General features: G+C 33.7%; 1 protein-coding gene across 1 annotated transcript; it reads left to right on the forward strand.

Annotated features, from left to right (window-relative positions):
• Window positions 1-1,736: 1,736 nt before the first annotated feature.
• On the forward strand, window positions 1,737-21,858 carry CCNC (cyclin C). Its single transcript, XM_074310221.1, has 12 exons — window positions 1,737-1,987; window positions 4,528-4,634; window positions 6,537-6,621; window positions 6,833-6,902; window positions 8,471-8,522; window positions 10,591-10,646; window positions 13,499-13,534; window positions 14,238-14,329; window positions 15,059-15,126; window positions 17,890-17,969; window positions 18,806-18,924; window positions 20,612-21,858. Exons 1-12 carry the CDS (start codon window positions 1,956-1,958, stop codon window positions 20,664-20,666), a joined length of 852 nt encoding a protein of 283 aa, XP_074166322.1. The 5' UTR covers window positions 1,737-1,955; the 3' UTR covers window positions 20,667-21,858.
• The last annotated feature ends 274 nt before the right edge of the window (window positions 21,859-22,132 follow it).

Genomic DNA, 22,132 nt, shown 5'->3' on the forward strand with positions numbered 1-22,132 from the left:
AAACCTCTGGGACAAGCAGTCCAATTTTCTCCCTTATCTGCCCCTTAGAATCTTTGGCTCCCGGGCAATTTCCTATATGTGCTTTTCTTAACACTCTTAGGAATTACTTGGCAATTGTGTTATCTGTGTCCCGGGTCACAACGATGTCATTCTGGTCTCCTCATTGAGCATATACTCCCTAGTCCAGCAGTGATGAAATCTTGCCAAGTTTCTACTTTATAACATCTCTAAATTCCATTCTCTCCACCCACCCAGCCACTACCCTATCCTACCTCTTACTTTCACTTAAGACCATTAATTGGTCTCCGGAGCTCACGTTTCTTCCTGCTCCAATTTATCCTCCAACGTGAGTTTATGATGTCACTTCAATTACTCAACAAACTTCTATGGCTCCCCCTTATCTCCTCTATGGCTTTATAACTTGGGCCCTTCCTAATTTTCTGGTCTTCTCATATTGTACCCCCTCTCCAGCCACTCTATGATCCATCTACATTGGTCTACGTGCTGTTCTTCGTATTTCCCGATTAGGTGCTTTTGTATTGCCTATTGCGCATGCCCATGATTACTCTCCATAATCTCTGCCTCCTGGTTTTCCTGGCTTTTTTAGGCACTTAACATAATCCCACATTCTGCAGAAGACCAACTTCTTTTCCTCCCCTCCCCCACCATTCCACACCAGGGACGTTCCTTCAATTTCACTTTGGCAAGATGTGACACGTAGACTACAGAACCTTAAGTCAGAAAGACTCGTTTTCTTAGGTTCAAATGTTGCCTTAGAAAATTTCTGTTAAGTGATTTAAGTGGTTTAAGGCACTTTGCCTTGGTTTCCTCATACGTAAAACGAGCTGTATGCATCTTGTCTGTGTATACAGTTATTTGCAGTTATCTCTAAACTCAGTCATGGACCAGTTGTTGCCTTTTTTTTTTTTTTTAAATCACGAGTCCCAGTGAACAGTCTCGGCTAATAGGGATCCAATAAATGCTGGTTAATTGATTACATCTTCCGGAAGGATTCAATACTTTTCACTTGCCTGAGAGCGCAGCACTAATTGAACTGGACTGAGAGAGGGTGTGGTAAAGTAGCATAGTAAATACTGGGGCTGGAGTTGAAGTCAGAGGAGCCAAGTTCTTTCTCTTCCACTGAATTAGCTCTATGAACTTTGTCAAGTAACTTAAGTTTTCCCATTTCACAAATAAGGAGGGCGGGCTGGCTTGGGAAAGTTCGACCACAAGACTTCCAAGATCTCTTCCGAGTTTAAATTCATTGATTGGAGAATTCATTGTCCTAGTAATCAACATGGAATCGGAGTTGGGTAGAGGAAGAAGAGTCCTTTGGCTGTTACTCTTGTATGTCACTGTACAAGCCTCTCCTTCTTCGATCGGGCCCTGAGAAATACTATTTCAAGCAGCATGTTTCGGGGACCCAAACCCTACTTCGTTCTCTTCCCAGAGTTTGTAGCTACAGTCCATGCTTCTGGTAACGCTTCACACGTACAAAGTCAAGGAGGCGAGCAGTGCGCACGCGCACGCGCAAAAGTGAGCGCGAGAGTGGGGGAAGGCGGTGGAGAGACCCAGTACGGGGACGCCTGCGCAGTGCCTGCTAGCTTCGGCGGCTCCTGAGCAGCGGTCGCTTGCAAGCTTCCCGCGAGACCTGCCCTCACGGCTCTGCCCACGAGAGCTCCGGCACCTTCCCCAGCGGCTCCGCCCCCTCGCCTTCTCCTTCTTAGGCTCTCGCTCGAGTGTCGCCCGGCCGGACCGGAACTTGTGTCTGTGGGAACGGCTTTGTGCGGCGGTGTGTTGCCGGGCGGTCCCCGAGGAGGACGGGTGCTCTCCCCTTCCTTTCGCTCCCGCCGCCGCCGCGGAGCCGAGCGGAGCGGGGCCGGCTGGCCGGGCGCTGGCAGGGTCTATGGTCGCTCGGTCGCCTGGTGCTCTTCACCCCGGGGAAGCCACTCTCCATGGCAGGGAACTTCTGGCAGAGCTCCCACTAGTAAGTGGTCCTCTTTCCTCCTTCCCTGGACGGACTCTTGTTTTGCGGCGGGGATGGGCCTGCGGCTGCTCTTGGTCGCCGGACCCCCGGTCTCTTCCGCGTCCCTCGGGACAAGGACTGGAGCAGGAGGCGGGGTTGAGAGGAAGGTGGCGGACCCTAGAAACGGGGTAGGGTTTTCCTTCGTCCTGTATCTTTTCCTTCTCTCAGGCCTCGGTGAGGACTGGCGGAGGTGGCTGCACCCAGACCCCGGGAAGTGAAGGTGTGAGGAGGGGCAGAAAAGGTGGAAGAGTAGAGGGGATGTGTGATGGAGAAGTCCGGGCCGGGGAGGGGACCCGAGCGGAGGTAGCAAGAACAGATGCCCTACACGGGGCTGAGATCTTATTAGGAAAGAGGAGGGCGATGGGGAGACCCTTTACATGAAGGGCCATACGGTGGGGTGCATTGCCCAGCCTGCCGAGGGATTCTTCTTTGGGGTTGAAGTCATGGTCTTTTGTCATCAATATGCCATCCCGAGGAGGAGTAGTAACTAGTCTGGAGGAGGGTCTCCTTGTTCCTGTTCACTCTGTAGTTCCTTCCTGAAAACTATTACTGAAGACAACTGCTTCCTGCGGCAACCTACATCGAGAGCACTTTTGTGCTAAGGTCTTTTGTCTACCTAGTTGCGGGGATATACCCGGTATTTGTGTAGTCCTTGACTTTTTACAAAGGGATGTACACACACACACACACACACACACACACACACACACACACACACATATTTATTTATATATGGGACATAGGAAATTATATATATATATATATATAATTTCCTATGTCCCACAGCCCTTTCCCCTCTCCCCCCCCCTTCCACCCTGACAAGGGAAGAATTGGTATTTGTAATGGGCAGGTATTGAGAGGTAGCTTGAGATGGAGCATAGAAGACTGGTTTTGAGATCTGAAAGACCTGAGTTCAAGTCCTGTCGTAGCTGTGTAGAAAATAGTTTCTCAGTAACTGAGCAATTCTGACAACATACAAAATACTGGCAATTTAATTTTCTTTGGAGGGAGTTTCCACGCCGGGGGTTCCTTACAGGATTATTTTGGTTGATCCTCCCACTCTCATGGCAAGCTTTATCTCTTTATACAGGTGAAAATGCTTTGGAAGACTTTCCTAGGACCACATATCCAGTTTATAATAGAGCAAGAATTAAAAACAAGCTCTTATGTATGGTTAAGTGCCCTTTACGAAAGTATCTCTGTAATTTGTTTTAAAATCAGCATGCATACTTTTACATGTACATGTACTCATACACAAATACACAAATATATATGTGTGTATATACATATATATACACCAGCTTATAGACATTGAGACAAATCTACATTATAAAGAAATTCCTTATGTATTGTTTCTTTTTTTTAATAAGTTTTTGTCAGTGATGAAGAGAATACAATGATAATTAAGTAGTTAATTATAAAGAAAGAATGCAATTTTTTTCTTTGTAACTTAGCCAACCAAATGTGGATAGCAAAAATTATTCTAGGTCTCTAGAAATAGGAATATATCTCACTAGTTTTTAATGTTAGTGTTGTTGGGTCATTTAGGAGACACAGTGGATAGAATGCAAGGCCTAGAGTCAGAAAGGCCTCAGATAAACTTACTAGCTGTATGATCCTCAGCAACTCACTTAACTGTAAAATGATCTGGAGAAGGAAATGGCAACCTACTCTCTTTGGCAAGAAAACTCCAAAGGGGTCTCAAAGAGACATGACTGAACAAAAGACATGAAGGAATAAGTGATGGGTGTGTGTGTGTGTGTGTGTGTGTATGTATGTATGTATTTTAATGAAATGTGACTCTCAGATGCAGTTTCCAAAACAATTATTAAATTATAGTGGTGCCTTATTTGACAAGTTAACAAAAGAAAATTAGTTTTAGAAGTGTGTTTCTAAAGTCAACCTTCATCTGTTAAGGCATTGTTAGTTTCATTTCTGTACATAGTTATAGCCATATCCCTCCTAGAGGGCCAACTCTTTTATTGAAATACAGTGTGGTAAAGATGGAGTCAGAAGTCTTAAATTCAAATCCGGCTTTCACTACTTGTTACTTGTGTGGTCTTTTATAAATCACAATGCTATGGGTGGTTTCCATTTCCTCATTTATAAAATGAAAAGATTTAGTATAATAAGTTCTGAAGTCCTTTTCAGCTCTAAATCTATGCTAAAAAAAACCCTTTTTCTTTTTTAGTATGATGAGGACCTTTAAAAGAGGATGAGTGGGGATGGAGGGTAATGAAATAATCATACATCAGCTAATATAAGTAGTTGAGGACATTGAGTAAGATAAAGATTAATAAGAGTAAATAATATTTCCATTATTGATCAGAATATTTTAAAATATCCAAGTTTTAAAATAGTTGAAAAAATATTTTCTCTCAAGAATGTTTCTTGTATGCAAAGTGTGTTTCAGAAAATACTAGCAGCCTGTAATTTAAAAATGTTATCTTCATTGCCTTAATAGATGTTCAATGGCACGTTTTAATGTCTTGTTTTTTAAGTTTACAATGGATTTTGGATAAACAAGATCTGCTGAAGGAACGCCAGAAGGACTTAAAGTTTCTCTCAGAAGAAGAGTATTGGAAGCTGCAGATATTTTTTACAAATGGTAAAAAGAATTATTTTCACTTTTGTCTAAATAATAAAGTTGAACACATATATTTTATCTAGGTTATATTGTAACACATGTAAAATGTATGGGATTACCTGTCATCCGGGGGAGGGAATGGAGGGAGGGAGGGGATAATTTGGAAAAATGAATACAAGGGATAATATTACAAAAAAAAAAATAAAAAATTTTTTTCTTGGAAAAATAAATAAATAAATAAATAAGATTGATCATATATGAATTAATATTTCTTTACATGACCATTTCAGGCCATATTTACAGTTTGTTTTGTTTTATAACCAGTACTTTAAAGATAATCTATAAATGGTTTATCCCTGTGAGACAATTCTCAAATCTGTGGGTGTTTTGTAGAAGAATCTTGTGTTATATTTGTAGTATAACTAGACTCCCAAATATAGGGAGCGAAGTGATGTTGTTCCTAGATAAAAGCTTTCCAGAATAGTAAATTCATTGAGATTAATGTTATGTTGTGCCTATGCTAAAAGCCTGCTGGGTTGATTTGAAAACTTTTTAAAAGAAGTGCCAAATATTATCAAAAGCTTTGTCTCCAGAATCCTTAGCTATGGCATTTCATGAACAGTATTAGATAGGTAGCTTTAATTTTGTTTCTCTGCCCTAAAATATAGCTCTTTGATATTCTCTGTCCAGCACTTCTAATTGTCATGATCCAATCAAAACTGTTACTTTCTCATCCTTTACAAGAAAAGAGACAACTGGTGACTCCTGGAATAGATAATTAGATAATCTAAATATTAGCTTTCCACTTTCCTATTAGCTGCCATAATGAAGGATATAAGTCTAGAGCCAGATTTGAGCTCTGATTTGCTATTTCAGGGATACCAAGTCTAAGTGTGAATTACCCATAATCTTTTTATCTTTAAAAAGTTGGGATGGGGAAAGGGGGAGAGGATGAAGAAAGCAACAAGTATGGGAGGTGGGGTGAGGAATGGAGTTAACAGCCTTATTTGAAAATGTCAGAAAGAATTCTGGTCTGGTTCTAAGACCTTTCTTTGCCTATTTCTTACCTCTGAGATGTCAGCCAGAACAGCTCTGGGGTTTTATACCCATCAGTACCTCTTAATACAATCACAGGTAATACTCAAGGCAGGTTTTGCTCTGCCCTATTAGCATGCTTCCTATTCTATATTAGCACATCTCACATGGCTTTTTATCTTCCCAGAATATATAATACCACCTGCCTATTTTTTGTTTGCTTATTCTTTGTTGTCTTTCTCTTGATTGATATAACACACGTACGCAAATATATGTATTACTTTAGGGTTTTCTAAGAGCTACCGGGGTGTTTTGTTGACCAGCTGAAAAATATTTTATTAAAGAACAGATGAATTTCCTTTGGTCTCCCTCCCTCTCTCAGTAGACAAAAATAAATACAATTTTTGGAATGGATTTTTTAAAATCACATTATTTTTATTTTTTGTAGCTTCAAACAAATTCTTCACAGTGTTTTCTAACGTTTTTCATATAACATAGAGCTTGCAGTGAAATCAGGAGACTTAGGTTCAATTTCTGACTCCAAAGCTTAGGTATATGAAATGAGGGTTACAATATACACTTGTTGTAGAAAATGCTTTATAAACTTGAAGTTAAATATAAGGCGTTATTAATTACATTTGGAACTGTGAAAACATGACATTTTCCCTAATCCTCTGTAGTTGTTTTCGTTGTAAAAAAGATATTAGACAAGGTAGAGGATAATTGATTCGCCTAGATTATAGAAATTATTTAAGTTGAATATATAACTCTTTTATACTAGTGATATTGAAAACAATTGTAGCTATAACTTAAAACTTCTTTTGAGGCTTTTTTTTTTTTTAATGTGCTATATAATTACCATGTTTTTTGTTTTTTTTTTCCTTAAAGTTATTCAAGCATTGGGTGAGCATCTTAAATTAAGACAGCAAGTTATTGCCACTGCTACAGTCTATTTCAAAAGATTCTATGCCAGGTAGGACTATTTATTTTGTTACTATGGTGATAGAACTTTTTTTTTTTTTAAACAAAGATTAAAGGGTTTTTTAAAATCATCTCTAGGCAGTCCTAAAGAAGTTGAATTCTAGTATAAAATAATTTTACATTTCTATAAGGCATTGATTTTTTCCTAGTATTGTTTTATATATTTTTCGATGAATAATGGATATCTCTGATTGACATTTTAGATATTCCTTGAAAAGTATAGATCCTGTATTAATGGCACCTACATGCGTATTTTTGGCATCCAAAGTAGAGGTATGATTTTAATTTTATGTTAGCAAGTAATTTGAAATATAACAAAAATATTATGAATTTTATATTGTTTTATTTGGGTTTACTAAATCAAGGGAAACCTATATTTAGAAAGTGAAAAAGAGATATACTTTATATAGACTTTTGACATAGTTATTTAGTGAAAAAGAAAAGATATTTGCCAGACCTTCAGAACTCACTAACATGGAACTTTACTTCCAACACAATGTGGAAAACTATGAAGGAATTTCTTCATAACTCTGTACCATCTCATAGTATTATTTAAGGATTTTTATTTATATTTATTAAATATATTTTGTTATATGACTTTTATGGGCATTTTTCATTTTGACAATTCAGCCAAAAACACATATAGTCTTTTAGATTTAATCATAAGTGTCTTTCTTTATGGATGTATGTTCATATTATAACAAGTATGATGGAAAAATTAACTTGGTCTTTTCTACTCCATAAAATACTTTCTTGAAACCTAGGACTATTATGTCTAATTTCTGATAGTTGTATAAATACAATCTGTGAAATTAAAATGGTCAAATCTTTCTATCTTGTCTTAGAGTTGAGTGTATTGTCCATAATAGTCATTAAATTCTGAAACTTATCATGTGATAATTATAATGAATATTAGAGTTTCATAATTTTCATTTGAGAAAAAAGCTGGATGATATATATAGTATATTGATGAATAGTAGTATGAATAGTAGATGAATAGTATATTGATATATACATAGTAGATTGATGAAGTAGCATTTGGGGTATTTAAGCTTTTGTTGAATCTGGATTATATATTTATTTTTATTTTATTTTATTTTACTTTATTTTGCTGAGGCAGTTGAGGTTAAGTGACTTGCCCAGGATCCCACAGCTAGGAAGTATTAAGCGTGAGGTCAAATTTGAACTCAGGTCCTCCTGACTTGAGAGCTGGTGCTCTATCCACTACGTCACCAAGCTACCCCTATTTAGTTTTATTCTTAAATCTTTAAAGAACATGATATGATAAAATGCAGCTTAAACAAGATCAAAAAGAAATGGGAAGCAAAATTTGCCGAGTGACAGATCTGGAAATGGAACTGTTATCTTGGAGAAAATATTTATACATGTTTTAATCAATTCAGAGAGGATAATAATTTGACATTGAATATATAAAGTAATATTCTTTATGATTTAATCAAATTTCAACTATGTAGGAGATATAATTGATATTTCAGCCTGGAAAAATAAAAATTATTGTTTTCACAGAAAGTTAGCCAGGTTGTTAAAACAGCATTTCAATTATAGGTAAAAGACTATGGTTTTATTGTGTCTTTTGACAGTATTAAGTATTGTATAGTTTTTGTTTATATTACATTTAATACTATAAATTCAGACAATGAATGTTATGTGGTAGTTCATGATAATCATTTCATAGCTCAAAATAGGAAAAGTTAATAAGAACAGTATATCTAAATCTAGCAGAAAAATGGAAAAGTAGTCTACATCACACCTGAAATACTCATATGCTGATCATTTTGACTAAGGGTCTCATTAATTCTTTTATTTTTTTCCTCTTAAAGGAATTTGGAGTAGTTTCAAATACAAGGTTGATTTCTGCTGCTACTTCTGTATGTAAGTACAAAAAAAATCTATCAGGAAGCTACTCAAGAAAGACTTAGAGGATCTAATCATTCTTCATTTTATGGGGCACTGTCACACATTAAGGTTTGAAGATAATGAGTTACTGTAAGTCTCCTGCATTTACAAAGAAATGTTTTTGCTTTTAATCCATCAATAATTTTTTTTTAGCCATCTTTAGTGTTATCTCAGTGACAATACTTTAAGTAGAATTAGAATTCCCATTAAATCCAACAAAAATAAATTCAAAGAAACTATGCACTTAATTTAAGTGAAAACATGGTTCATAAATTTTACTTAACTGAAATGCATTTTATTATATCCTTATATCTAATCATGCATTTTTCTTTAAGGATATGGTATACTATTTTTCTTCAGATACTATAGTATTATTTTTTGTTAGGGAACTAGGGAACAATTTTCCCATATGTTGCCATGTACTTTATTGGTCAGTCAACCAGTTAATCGATTTTATTAATTATTTAGTCTGTGGCCCTTTGGTCAGAGATCTGAATTCTGTTCTACTTTCTACAAGGAGAAACAGAAAGAGGATTTTTTTTTTTTTTAAAGACCCACTAGCCAGGCTAATTTCCATAGTGTAGGATCATTTTTACCTTCAAAACTATTTAAGAAGTTTTGATTCAACTTCCAAAGAATAGCATCATAATTGATATTAATAGAGATAATAGTAACTATTTCTAGTTAGTAACTAGTTACTATTATCCATCTTGATGGAAGTAATAATCCCTCTTTGCTCTGCCTTGGTCACATATGTTGTTGTATCCTGGGTACATTTTAGAAAGAATTAATGACATGGAGTTTGTTCTGAGGAAGGCAATCAGAATAATTATAGGACTATTTACTAAGTCACCTGAGAATCAATTCAAGAAACTGATGGTATATGGTAGGTGCTACATAAATGGTAGCAGTTTTTAAAGTGTGTGTGTGTGTGTATGTGTGTGTGTGTATGTATATATATATATATATATCTGTGTGTGTATGTCTACCCACAAAAAATTATCAGAAAATAGTTTTATTCTGCTTGTCTCTGAAGGAAAAAACTAGGACCCGTATATGGAAATTGTAAGACTAGTTTTGATTTCATCATTAGGAATGTGATTAACTACTTAGTTTAGCTGCAGAATTTTGAGATGTTTGGGTTAGCTATTCAGCTATTCAACTTCTGCTTCATGTATTAACAAATATAAAAGTATAAAGTGTTGAATGATCACCTGGAAAAACCTATTTTTAAAATATTAGTATAGAGCCCTTTGGATATGAAATGAGTACTGTTTATATTTCTAATAGCAAAAACTGAAGTTTATAAAATTCTCTTTAACATTATTAAAGAAGATTGGAAGATTTTATGATGAGATTATATTTACAAGGAGAAATAATGCTTCTACTTTATTAATACTGCATGATTATTTTGAATATTTTATCAACTATTATAATTTAATGATAAAATAATGAAGTGTATGTTTCCCAGTCTCACTTCCCAAAGCCATATAAAAGGTCCTGAATCTCTATAATTTTGCCTAAATAAGAAATATTTAGTAATGATTGATAACCAGTAGGAATATTAGAGTTATTGGTAAATAAATATATGAAAATTTAGAGTATTTTCATTCATTCTGATGTCATTGGATATTCAAGTTTTGGAATTTTAGAGATCAAAGATCATTTAATTTGATTCCAGTGTTTCACAGATGGAAAAATTGTGACCAAGGAGTTAAGCCATATGCCTAAGGTCCATATAATAATTAGATATGAAGTACTTTTAATTTACTATGAATTTCAAATAGAATGTTACATGAGAAAGCTCTATAAAAGCTGCTACTATGAGCCAAAAAGGGAATATCATGAATCGAAGAAAATAATTTGGAACTTAAGTCTATGAATTTCATAAAGTTTGTGAAATTCATAAATTTGCATGATATAAAAATTGAGTGTAATTCTTATGGGCACAGATAGAGTGTATTCCAATAAATTAAAAAAATTTTGGTTCAATTTTCATTTAATAGTATCTCTGTTTAAGTTGGTGTTTGTTTGTTTTCTGCAGTAAAAACTAGATTTTCATATGCCTTTCCAAAGGAATTCCCTTATAGGATGAACCATGTAAGTATGCTATATAAAAATAAGACCACATATTCAAATCATATTAAAGCTATTAGTGTTGGAATAACTATCTTATAAAAGAATTCTAAAAAATGTGAAACTATAGAAAAGGCTATAGAAGTCTTGAGTTTAAGTTGTAGAATTTCTATTGTATTAAAAAATTTCATGACAATAGCCTTGTGAATGCTTTTATAATTTTTTCCATATTCATTGTCTTGATACAATGGATTATTATGAATCTTTCTTGCCATCTCTTTAGCCCTTGAGCAAGATTCTCCCATTTTCTACAGATTTCACCTGCCACATACATCTTCATGGCATGGATCTGACCCTACGTTCTTTAAAGCTATGTAATTAATTAGCTCTAAGAGGTTCTGTTGAACTTGAAAAGTTTTAAGTATACATCAAAATAATGTGTCTGTTGCCAAAAACAAGCCTAGTTAAATATGAAGATACTTATCACCAGAAAATTAGTAGCCATCAGGTAATGGGTTTTTTTGTTTGTTTTTGTGGGTTTTTTTGACTGCAGCTACTCAGAGATTATCTTCCCTCAATTTATAATGGGCTGTAATTCACATTAGTGCAGGAAATACCTATACTGTTGAAATCATGAGTGTTTGGGATTAAGTTATCTGGTTTCTTTTCATTTTTAGTATTTCCTTACAATTTTATAGTGTAACATTGATATATTCATAATAAGTTAAGAAGCATTATAAAGTGCTCTTGGATAGGCTGTGTGAATATAATCAAGATGACAATTCTCCCTAAACTATCTATTTATTTAGTACTATACCAATCAGACTCCCAAGAAACTACTTTAATGACCTAGAAAAAATAACAACAAAATTCATATGGAAGAACAAAAGGTCGAGAATTTCAAGGGAAGTAATGAAAAAAACATTAAATGAAGGTGGCCTAGCTGTACCTGATCTAGAACTATATTATAAAGCAGCAGTCACCAAAACCATTTGGTATTGGCTAAGAAATAGACTAGTTGATCAGTGGAATAGGTTAAGTTCACAGGACAAGATAGTGAATAAAAATAGCAATCTAGTGTTTGACAAACCCAAAGATCCCAACTTTTGGAATAAGAATTCATTATTTGACAAAAACTGCTGGGAAAACTGGAAATTAGTATGGCAGAAACTAGGCATGGACCCACACTTAACACCACATACTAAGATAGGATCAAAATGGGTCCATGATTTAGGTATAAAGAACGAGATCATAAATAAATTAGAGGAACATAGGATAGTTTACCTCTCAGACTTGTGAAGGGGGAAGGAATTTGTCACCAAAGGAGAACTAGAGATCATTATTGATCACAAAATAGAAAATTTTGATTACATCAAATTAAAAGCTTTTGTACAAACAAAACTAATGCAAACAAGATTAGAAGGGAAGTAACAAATTGGGAAAACATTTTTACAGTTAAAGGTTCTGATAAAGGCCTCATCTCCAAAATATACAGAGAATTGACTCTAATTTATAAGAAATCAAGCCATTCTCCAATTGATAAATGGTCAATTTTCAGATGATGAAATTGAAACTATTTCCACTCATATGAAAGAGTGTTCCAAATCACTATTGATCAGAGAAATGCAAATTAAGACAACTCTGAGATACCACTACACACCTGTCAGATCGGCTAAGATGACAGGAAAAATTAATGATGAATGTTGGAGGGGATGTGGGAAAACTGGGACACTGATGCATTGTTGGTGGAGTTGTGAAAGAATCCAACCATTCTGGAGAGCAATCTGGAATTATGCCCCCAAAATTATCAAACTGTGCATACCCTTTGATCCAGCAGTGCTACTACTGGGCTTATATCCCAAAGAAATACTAAAGAAGGGAAAGGGACCTGTATGTGCCAAAATGTTTGTGGCAGCCCTTTTTGTGGTGGCTAGAAACTGGAAAACGAATGGATGCCCATCAATTGGAGAATGGTTGGGTAAATTAAGGTATATGAATGTTATACAATATTATTGTTCTGTAAGAAATGACCAGCAGGATGAATATAGAGAGGCTTGGAGAGACTTACATGAACTGATGTTGAGTGAAATGAGCAGAACTAGGAGATTATACATTTTCAACAACGATAACGTATGAGGATGTATTCTGATAGAAGTAGATATCTTCAACAAAGAGAAGATCTAACTCAGATCCAATTGATCAGTGATGGAAATAATCAGCTACATTCAGAGAAGGATCACTTGGAAAGAGTGTAAACTGTTAGCATTTTTTTTTTCTCCCCAGGTTATTTTTACCTTCTGAATCCAATTCTTCCTTTGCAACAACAACACAAAATTTGGTTCTGCACATATATATTGTACCTAGGATATACTATAACATATTTAATATGTATGGGAATGCCTACCATATAGGAGAGGGGGTGGAGGGAAGGAGGGGGAAAATTCGAACAGAAAGGAGTACAAGGGATAATGTTGTAAAAAAATTACCTATGCATATGTACTATCAAAAAAAGTTATAATTATAAAATTAATTTTAAAAAATTTAAAAAAAAGAAGCATTATAGCATTTCAGAATACTTTGGATGCATGGATTATTGGGGATATTTTAAAAGTCCTGCATGTAATCTATTTATAAGATGTAAAGCAAAGATATCTATAGGACAGATATATTTCTTAGGAAAGCATTTCATGAAGACAAACATTTTCTAAGAATAATCAGAAAAGTCACATTCAAGTATTTTATTTCTTTTCATTTTCTTTTAGTATCATGCAATAAAATACAATATGTCCATATGATGTTAATAAGATGAAGTAGACATGTAATATCTAATTTATGATCTTGTGAAAATTTGATAAAATCCTATTTTTTTAAAACAGATATTAGAATGTGAATTCTACCTTTTAGAACTAATGGTAAGTGCCTGAATTTTCCTTCTAGTAACAAAATAATTAAAAGTTAAGTTTCAAAACCATAGTGATAGAAAACCTGAACTTTAAGAGAGGGATACATGCAGGTGTGCTTTTCTAAAGTCCTCAAATGATTTGTGGTAGCAGAGTAGTTACAAGTGGCCTGGTAGTACTGCAGTCCACATCATCTCTAGAGACTGCAAAATATTCTTCATTTGTATGTGTTAAATGAGCTAGGAAAATTTTTTTACATTATTGTCATTGACAGTAAAAGAATGAAAAAGCAAACCAGTGAAGACATTAAACCATTGAAATTATTTGCACAATTTTGAGTATGTGTGTGGTGTCATATAAAGATAGATTATGTCTTGGCAGAATTCTGTTCCTCCAGTTGAAAATTATGGTTTAATAGGCTAATAAGAGGTTTTAGTGTGTTGCAGATGTGACACTTTGAGTCTCTAAGGGAATGGATGCTGACTGGCTGCCAACCGATTTACCAAGGTATATTCCAGAGAGAGTACTACCTTCACTATTAAAGCAGAAGTTAGGGTTGACATATTCTTATTTTTGAAACTAAAAGGGAAGCAAACATGACTTAGAGAAATCCCAAATTCATTTTTTAAAATTTAGGATTCAAGTGGGTTTTAGTGTGTTTCTATGTTGTAATAAATTTGACTATACATACACATATTTTTCAAACTGTTTCTAGGATTGTTGCTTGATAGTGTATCATCCTTATAGACCTTTGCTCCAGTATGTGCAGGACATGGGCCAAGAAGACATGTTGCTTCCCCTTGCATGGTAATTAGAACAGAAGTTATCAATAGTGTAACATATGATTAGATAGAAAGGCTAACTACCTATGTGGAGATTTTGTGTTTTGTTTTTTACAAAGCTAGCAAAATGTTCTTATGTGGGTAAAATTCCTAATTGTTTAATTACGATATGTTAAAGATATTGAGTTGAATTTCACTAATATTTAAAATATTTAAAAACTACATGTACTAAAAAGAAGACTAATTTTAATTATCTTTGATGTTAATGTGTTAATTATTCCTGTTTAAATAACTACCTTTTCAACACTATAAAACTAAAATTGCCTGTAATATAATCAGAAAAACATTTTTAATTACATCCAAAACATATTCAAGTATACTGTTATAATTCTTTGTAAATATCCCTATTTAATTTCTTTATTTTTGAAATTTTGAAAACCACACCCACCCACATATAAGTGCATTTTAAAAAATTCTATAATTTTTTGGAATTTGGGGGAAAAAAACAAAACAAAACAAAACAAAAAAAACCACCTTTTACCTGGACCTAAATTTAATTACAAATACAATTGAAATGACATTTGCTAACTTATTTCTATAACTTCAGTGTTTGTGTTTTATGTCCAAAGCGCCATTTAGACAAGATCCTTAGTTGTGTATAGGGAGATGAAAATAAATCATCTCTGAAAATAAATGTACAAATCATATGTTGTGTTTCTCTTTTCAGTAATAACTATGATTTATGTTTGTATAGGAGGATAGTCAATGATACCTACAGAACGGATCTTTGCCTGCTGTATCCTCCTTTCATGATAGCTTTAGGTAAGTAGATATAAGTTCATTGATTTATTTTGTGGTGAACCATTTATATTACATGACAGATTTCATATACTAAAATATAAATCATTCATCCTTGTTCAGTTCTTTATAATTACTTATTCATATTTACTTTTTAATGTTTCTCTTTATTCCCATGTTAGCATTTCATAGTTTTCTACTCAGTGCTCTTATCATTTTTCATCAGGAATGCTTGAAAAACTTCAGTTTCATTTAAGATCTATTTTTTTCTGCAGTAGGGGATTGTATGCAAGTTTTTTACCTTTTGAAATATTGTGTTTTTTCACTTCTTTATAGTAGTAGCTATTGAATCATAGTAGCTATGTGATTCTGGTGGTAAACTCTTTTCTGCCTGCTTATAAAACACCCTTTTAAACCTAGAAACTCTGGTTTTTACCATAGCATTCCTGGGAGTTTTCATTTTAGAGGTTGTTGCAGAAGGTGATCAGTAAGTTTTGTTTGCAGTTTGCTCTCTAATTCTAAAATTTGGGTAGTTTTCTTTCATGATTTCTTAATGTAAGGTCTAGGTTTTGCTGGGGCAGGGAATATAGGCAGATCATGAGTTTTTATTATTTCTTGTTTCATGGAATAATTAAATTTTTTTTCATCATTCCTTCTGGATTTTTTTTTTTCCTAATGGCCAACACATGCTTTTCTCTGAGGCTTTACTTAACAGTGTTTCAGTTGTTTTCTTTACCTTTTCCCATTAACCTACTATGGTCAGCCCCATGTGGCTGGTTTAGTAGGAGATCAGGGGACTGAATCTGTGGATCCTGCTTTTCTGGGAGACTTTATACTGCCTGCCTGGGGCTGAATCTGAGTATAAAATCAGCTGTGGCCAATCCTACATTGCAGGCCCAGCTCAAAACTCTGCATACTGAGTATATGATCTGTTCAAGCATTCACTTGCTTGTAGGTTGTATTGGTGGTCTTAGGCTAGAAAGGTTACCCACTGAAATGTCTCCTTTGATTTTTAATTGCAGATAAGTTTGGTGTTCTAGATTGTTACTGAAGTAGTTGTGATGGGAGCCGGACTATATTGTTTCCTCTTAGTTTTTTTATCTTGGCTCATTATCATCTTTGTGATGAATTATTTAAAAAAAGGAAAAAAAACTTTCAATGACCCTCTTTTAATAACCCCATCACTATCTTTTGTCCATCTCACATTCACCCCCCCAATGGGTAGTGGGGGCAAGGTAGGGGGGAAACACATGACACTTAGAACAAAACAGATTCACAAAATGGTTTTGTTCAAATATGTAAGTTTCATTCTGCATCTTGAGTTCATCAAGTCTTCAAAAGTACTCTGGAATCATGGTTAGTCATTGTATTGATCAGAATTTTTGAGTCTTTTTAAGTTGTTTTTCTTTACAGTGTTGTAATTATATAAACTTTTCTCCTCATTCTGATCACTTTGTTTCACTTCATACAAGTCTAATTCTCTGCAGCTGTCCTTTTCTTCATTTCTTGGAATGCAATTGAAATTCAATTATATTTGTGTGCCATGGCTTATTTTAGTCATTTTCCAGTTTATAAGTATGTCATTATTTTTCAGTCCCTCGCTATAACAAAAAGAGCTGCTATAAATATTTTTGTATATAATAGTCTTTTCAAAAAATCTTTGACCTCTTTGGGAGAATATAAACTTAGTAGTATCATTGGGTCAGAGGGGGTATACACAATTCAATAACTTTCTGAGGCATAAGTGTACATACTTAAAAGAATAGAGCATTGGGAATTGAGTCTTTCTAGATCTAAGTTCAGATCAAGCCTCAAGTCACTTACTAGTTGTGCTGCATTGGGCATATCACGTAATCTCTTTTTTGCCTTAGTTTGCTCATCTGAAAAAAGGGATAATAATAGCGCCTACCTCCCAGGTTATTATGAGAATCAAATACGAGATACTTGAAGGTTGGGGGAGGGAGGTGTTGGTTTTTTAACCGCTTAATATAGTATCTAATACATAATAGACATCATTTAAATGATTATTCCCTTCCTTTTTACTCTGTTAGAGATCTGGGTCCCAAGGAGATCTGGAATTTGTGTCTTTAAGGTAGTAGGATAGGAGCAAAACCATAACTATAAACCAGGCTTAAACATAATTATGAAGTCAGTAAATTTTGTCTTTGAGCCTTTTTATCCTCCAAATTACCTATCTTCTTCAAGGTATATTATTAAATCTGTTAGGCTAATTTTATTTTTCTTTGCTATAACACTAAATTCTACTCATGTATGTTTAGTGTTCATTATGTGATGCTTATGTAGAAAGTTGGGAGGATTTTTATAACTCAGAAGAAATTAAAGGGAACATTTTTGCCGATTAATGCATCCCAAACAGGTTGCAATTTTAATTTTTTAACTACTAGACTAAGGTCATACCAGTAGGTAAGTTAATCTCTGAGTCCCATAGCAACTGCCTGCCATCTATATTACATTGCCCTGGGATTGCTAAATTTCCTTATATTCCATTTCATTCTTCAGTCTTCCTCTTGTGACAAAATCTCTATTGATAGTACAGTGGTGAGGAGCAAGACTGATATTTATTGTTCCCTTAGGTCAGCTCAATAATCTATATTGTAATGATGTTTATATTAAACCAAACTTAGGGAATAGTTAATGTCTTTTGAGAAGAGGAGATATTAAAAAGTATAATTTAAAATAACTTCATTTGTATTTGTAAGACCATGGATTTTTATATGTGTGGTTTAAAAAACAAAACACAAACTCCCCCCCCCCCCTCTTTTCCAGCTTGCCTACATGTAGCCTGTGTTGTACAACAGAAGGATGCTCGACAGTGGTTTGCTGAGCTTTCTGTTGATATGGAGAAGGTATTCTTTTGTGTTTTCTTGCTCTGTCAACTTGAATTTTTTTTAATTAAGATTTTATTTGCTTATTATAGCATATTAAGGTATTTTAAAAACTACTTTGGTAAGTAGATTAATAGCTAAAAACTTAAAAAACAGAAATTTAGCCCACACCAAAAAATTGTTGATTCTATGTGATAATTGCCTTTTTTGGCTTAGGGCTAAATATGGTGGGTACTTCTGGTTGAAGATTATTTTTCATTGTGACTTTTTAGTGTATGTGTATAATATATATCTACTTGCATATTTTATATTTATGTTTGAATGAATAGTTCCCAAAAAAATGTATGCTGCTCCCCTTTTAACCCTACTCCATTAGAGTCTTGGATAAGCAGCAAAACCATAGGAATTTATTATGCTATGTTAAAGATTAGAGTCATCTAGGCAAGAATGACAACCAATGTGAAGTTTTAGATTGATGAACTTTGAGAGGGCTGAAAAGATGAATCAGAGCCTACTTAGTTATTTCTCTGTTTTCCATTTAAGTGGTTTGAGACTAGAAGTCTCTACAGTAGAAAACTACAGTGCTTTTTCTTGTAGTTTCAGTACTTAAGTAGATGGAGGTAAGAAATAAATGCTATAATATATTTTGCGTGAAAAGGAGGAGTAGTAAGTAACCTGTCAAAAGTGTGATTATAAAAACCCTTTCAAATGTGTTAGAGTTTGCTGACCTTTATCTCATTTTTCATCTTTTTTTTCTGTGTTCTGACAAATGCACAGATTTTGTGTTGTTTTTTTTCTTCATACTATAGAATGTATGTTGTAGCTACTGAGTTATCAATCTTGGAATTTTTTTTCAGATTTTGGAAATAATCAGGGTTATTTTAAAATTGTATGAGCAATGGAAGAATTTTGATGAAAGAAAAGAGATGGCAACTATCCTTAGTAAGATGCCTAAACCAAAACCACCTCCAAACAGGTATGCTATGGAATTTAATTGGTGATTTCATTTTATATAATCTATTTCATTCAACATTATAAGTATTATGATAGATTATATTGAGCAGTTGAGTTCAAGTTTCCCCAATACAAATAACTAGTAAAAAATTGCTTTTAAAAAATTACTTGATTTATATTTACCAAATACATTAATCTTTAAAGAAATTTCACTATAGTCATGACAGTGATATTTTAGATAACCTTCAAGAAATGGCTACCGTTACACATTATTTTGAACTTAACTGGGATTTAAAAACCAGGAGTTAATGCAATTTATCTAAATTTTAGGTTTAAAGAATTTGTTAGTGGTCCTATGATATAGTGGATCTATATACAATACATCTTGTCCCTATACATCCTAGCCAAACTGGAGTTCTCATTGTTCTCTTCATATACCTTCTAATATCATGTTTCTGTTCATTTCCTTTTCCTTTTCCTCTGCCTATCTTTTACTTGATTGAATTTCATTTCAGTCTTTCAGTTGAAAACAAAGATTTCCCCTCTGCTTTTGAAACATAATGTGACCAAATTAGTTTTGTCAACAACATTGTTCATCTTTAACAGATTCCTTGCCATCCTAGTAAATCCAACTAGAGAAACAGACTATCTCCCTAAAACTGTGATAGTTGGACTTGACCTATAGTTCAAGACATGTCGCCTTGAAGGCATGAATTGTAAAGAACCCACCTAGAGATATGCCAGAAAATGCCTGGGATAATGATCCTACACTTAGAGATCAATTAAATGGGATCTTCAAGGTGAATTGGCTAAATGTGTTTACAATCCTTCTAATTTTCCCCTATGTAAAATCATTGAAATTCAGTAAAAGATTACTCCTTGCAAAAAATTTGCAGTACTGTCATAAATGTGTTGCAAGGCAACTGGTGTAGTCCCAGGGGAAAAAGGACTAAATAAATTTAGGAACCAGTATAGCTAGGTAAGATCAAACAGCAGGACAAAAAGTTAAAGAAACTACACCTGCTTTGTATCACGTAATCAGAAAACATTTAAATGATAGCTTGTCACATTACATGATGGTTTTCCAAGTTCTTACTAATAATGATTTCAAATATGAATATTGAAAGTTTTAGGAAGAGTTAAATCATACAAGCTGTTGTCCAGAAAATCATTAAACTATTATCTATTAGGCTCATTTATTACAAAAAAATTTTGATATTCAACAAATAGGGCCTAAGTTATGAACATCACTTGTGCCACAGTTTCTGATATTTGCAATGTTTCTATTTTTTAATATTGGGGGAGATTTGAGTTTTCAGTATGTTTTCTTGTGATTTATTTTTAAAATTACCTTATTAAATGTGATTTAATTTTTTCTTTAGATCAATATATAGAAATGGTTTGTTGGAAATAAGATTTGATAGAAGGAAATGAAGTTTAAAGAAAACCTTTTCCAGGACAGATCTGTGCTATATTTGATGGAAACCTAACATGATGAAACCAAAAATTAATTTTCATTTCTTGATCTGACCTCAATTTGTCCTGTAGGTAAAAATCTGAGACCAAAAATTGGCTGCCTGAATTTTTAAATAATTTTGCATTAAATTGTCAAGTAGGGTTATAATAACAATATCTTTTTTTTTTTTTTAAGGATTTATCAAACTGTTGTACTTTTAATTTTTAAAACCTATTTCCTTTTACTTGAACAGTGAAGGAGAACAGGGTCCAAATGGAAGTCAAAATTCTAGCTACAGCCAGTCTTAAAACATTCCGAAGACCTTCAAAGTGGACTATTTGGAATAAAAACATTGGTGTTTTTGCTGTGCTAAAGAAATGAACCGGTTTCGATAATGTCTTTAGTGGAACACAAATGGGAATGAATAGCTTGTTTCTGTCAAGCATTCTGGGAAGTGTTTTTATTTTTGTGAAATAGTTAAATAACTTAAGTTTTTTGTTCACTTTGGCTCTAGAAAAAATTAAGACCCTTTTGATTGCAGACATTTCTGTAAATTAAAGTACAAACAGATAGCTACAAATAGATACTTCAAATTGAATAGCTATTTCAAGAGGGTATCTTTGTTTGCATTTAGATTAAAATTACAGTTATTAAATTTGGGATTAAGGGAGGGAAAGCTTAAACAGGAAACATGATGCATAATTTAAGAATCTTTTTAATCTTTGATATGCATCAACTCTTCAATACCTGAGAATTTTCTTCTTAAATTATTAAAAAACAATTCTTAAAGAATGAAATCCATTAAATCCTGATTTTGCTAGTTTCATTGACATTTTCAGGGGGGGAAATTAAGTACCTATACATATAAGACATACATTCAGTAGTTTCTTGCCGTGGGAAATAGTTGCCCAACTTTACAGAAAGGTGCAATATGTACAGTGTACTTTCACAATTTCCAATGTTATGTGATTTCCTTAACCATTTTAAATGTTGGGAAAACTTTTTAAAAATCTGTATGTAAATTACTTGCGAGTAATAATTTAATCAGGTATTTTGGAAATAAAATAGAAGTTGATAAAACCCACCATAATCTGGACAAAATTTATAAAAGTTCATTTTATCTTTATGTGGGAAGTGAATTCATTTTATCTAAAAGGCATCTACTTTTAGGTTTTGTTTTTTGTTTTTCACTAAGGATTTAAATTACTTTGAACAGGTTTTCCTGAGCCAGGAACACAATCAGGTTTCAGGCCAGTTTGATACTGGCCATTATTAATTCTAAGCTAAATAAATATTAGACTTCAGAGAAAGAGTTGTCAGTGAGACTGCTGACTATGGAATTCAATAATATTTTTCTTCAGACTTGAAGGAGGGTGGTACATAAGACATTAATGTACAACTTAAGGATTTTAACATTTTATAAAGTTTATGGTCAATGGATTATAAAATTAAATGTTGACTTCCTAGTATAAATTTGCAACAATAAAAACAAGTTCTTTAGCTGCTTTGTGAGTGTTGTTTTATATTCTTTGTAGATTTGCTTATATTTCTTCCTTTTAAGTTTATTCAATTATTCTTATTGTTATTTACTCATGTCTGACTCTGACATCATGATTTATCCTCCACTATCTCTCAAAGTCTGTCCAAATTCATGTTTGGGTTTTTTGTTTTAGTTTAGTTTTGGGTTTTTTGAGGCAATTGGGGTTGTGACTTGCCCCGGTCATGTAGCTAAGTAAATGTTAAGTGTCTGAGGTAGGATTTGAACTCTGGTCCT

Source organism: Sminthopsis crassicaudata, chromosome 4 (genome assembly GCF_048593235.1).
Source record: "Sminthopsis crassicaudata isolate SCR6 chromosome 4, ASM4859323v1, whole genome shotgun sequence".
Lineage (NCBI taxonomy): Eukaryota > Metazoa > Chordata > Mammalia > Dasyuromorphia > Dasyuridae > Sminthopsis > Sminthopsis crassicaudata.